General features: G+C 66.3%; 1 protein-coding gene across 1 annotated transcript; it reads right to left on the bottom strand.

Annotated features, from left to right (window-relative positions):
- Positions 1-204: 204 nt before the first annotated feature.
- EMIHUDRAFT_123884 (hypothetical protein) lies at positions 205-831 on the bottom strand (the record flags this gene model as incomplete). Its single annotated transcript, XM_005773155.1, has 1 exon — positions 205-831. A coding segment is annotated over one exon (627 nt), but the record flags the coding sequence as incomplete, so codon positions are not given.
- Positions 832-1,974: the final 1,143 nt, after the last annotated feature.

Genomic DNA, 1,974 nt, shown 5'->3' with positions numbered 1-1,974 from the left:
GGCGGCGGCGGCCGCTGCGGCGGCGGGGGCCCTTGCGGTGCCGGCGCCCTTGCCTGGGGCGGGTGGCTGGGGAATGCCGCCCCCGCTGCGCCCACCCTATGTGATGATGAATCACCCGGTGGGAGGAGGCTAGCTGCTGGTTCGACCAGGCCCCGGTGCTTGCCCCACCCCTGCGGGCCGGCCGCAATCCCCTTTTTTTCGCACCGAGCCGCTGATGGGCACGAGATCACCCGAGATTGCACTAGATGACGCGGGAGTTGGCGCCCCGCCGCGGAACGGCATCTGGTGCGGGTGCGGCGGCGGTGGGCGATGCGGTGACCGCGTCTGCTGCATCGGCGGCGGCATCGGTTGCTGCATCTGCGCCTGCATCATCTGTTGCTGCTGCTGGTGCGGGTGCTGCATCTGCTGCGAAAACGGCGGCACCCGTGGCATTTGCGGCCGCTGCTGCTGCTGCTGCTGCTGTTGTGCCCACTGCTGCTGTTGCTGCTGCTGCCGCTGCTGCTGCTGCTGCTGCTGTTGTGCCCACTGTTGCTGCTGCTGCTGCTGCTGCTGCTGCTGCTGCTGCTGCTGCTGCTGCTGCTGCTGCTGCTGCTGCTGCTGCTGCTGCCGCTGCTGCTGCTGCTGCTGCTGCTGCTGCTGCTGCTGCGGCTGCGGCTGCGGCTGCTGCGGCTGCTGCGGCTGCTGCGGCTGCTGCGGCGACGGCGGCGGCGGCGGAGTCTCCTGTCGCTGCCGCTTGGCCTGCTGCTGCCGCTGCTGCTGCTGCTGCTGCTGCTGCTGCTGCAACTGCTGCTGCTGCAACTGCTGCTGCTGCAATCGTACAATCTCCTCCATCGACCTCCCCGCTGGCGCCTGTTGAAGTTGCTGTTGAAGTTGCTGGCACTCTGTGGCAAATGCGTCGTACTCGTGATTTTGCTGCTGTTGCTGACTCGGCGACTGATTGGCGCCTACGGCAGGAGCATGCCAAGCTTAAGACGCAAGAGCTCCTTCTTAAGAGAAGAGCAGCACGCCGCGGCGCCTAGCTTAAGATGGCCAGGAGTGCCACGAGTCGAGGCAGCAGCAGCGGCGGTGGCAGCAGGCGAAGCCGATGCCGTAGTGATGGCAGTGTTGTCAATCTGACCGACGGACTGCTGCATGCGAGGGAGGATGTCCCTGCGACGACGTCCGCCCGCCCTGTCGATGTGTTTTGTATCTTCAGGAAAAAGCGGCTGGCGGCGAAGCCTTCGAGGGTGCTCGCACCGAGCAGGTCGGCAGACTTGAAAGAAGAAGATCTGTTTCCCACCCTCGGGTTTTCGCCGGGGGAGCGGCGAGGCGCACGCCACCACACCGCCGCTCCGACCGCACGAGCAACTCCTGCACTATCTCTGCAAGCGGTGTTGAGGCGCAATGTGTTTCTTGTTTGCGCATGCGCCTGGTCACACTAACGAGCGCTGCTGCATTTGCCGAGCGCTGCTGCACGCTCGCCGCAGTAGTATCGAGACAGCGCATTAGCATGTCGACTCCTCCCTCGTCCTTCATCGAAGAAGTGAACACCCAGTACGAGGGTTTGCACCGGGCGTTCGAGGAGCAGGCTCGCCAATACGAGAGCCCGCCAATACGAGAGCCCGACAGCATTGCTGCGCTCGCCCTTGCCCTGAGCCTCTGCGCTTTCGCACTTTCTCTGAGTCTCTGTGTCAAGCTCATGATCACCTCGCCACCCGCAGTTTTGGGGCACAAAGATGGCACTCAAAGACGGCTCGTATACAGTCGACGCTTTGACGAAGGCGTCTATCCACCGCCGCCTGCGTCGCCACCGGCCGCACCGCCGTCCGCGTCGCCGCCAGCCACGCCGCCGCCGCCCTCGCCACCACCGCCCTCGCCAGTCCCTGTGGCCGCTCCTGCGCCGCTGTGCCACGGCCACCGCCGCGCCCGCCCCAGACCGCCACCGCCGCCCCAGACCGCCACCGCCGCCCCAGACCGCCGTCCGCGCACCCACGC

Source organism: Emiliania huxleyi (genome assembly GCF_000372725.1).
Source record: "Emiliania huxleyi CCMP1516 unplaced genomic scaffold EMIHUscaffold_3436, whole genome shotgun sequence".
NCBI lineage: Eukaryota > Haptophyta > Isochrysidales > Noelaerhabdaceae > Emiliania > Emiliania huxleyi.
Note: the sequence above shows the minus strand (reverse complement) of the source record. Positions and strands in the feature narration are given on the sequence as shown.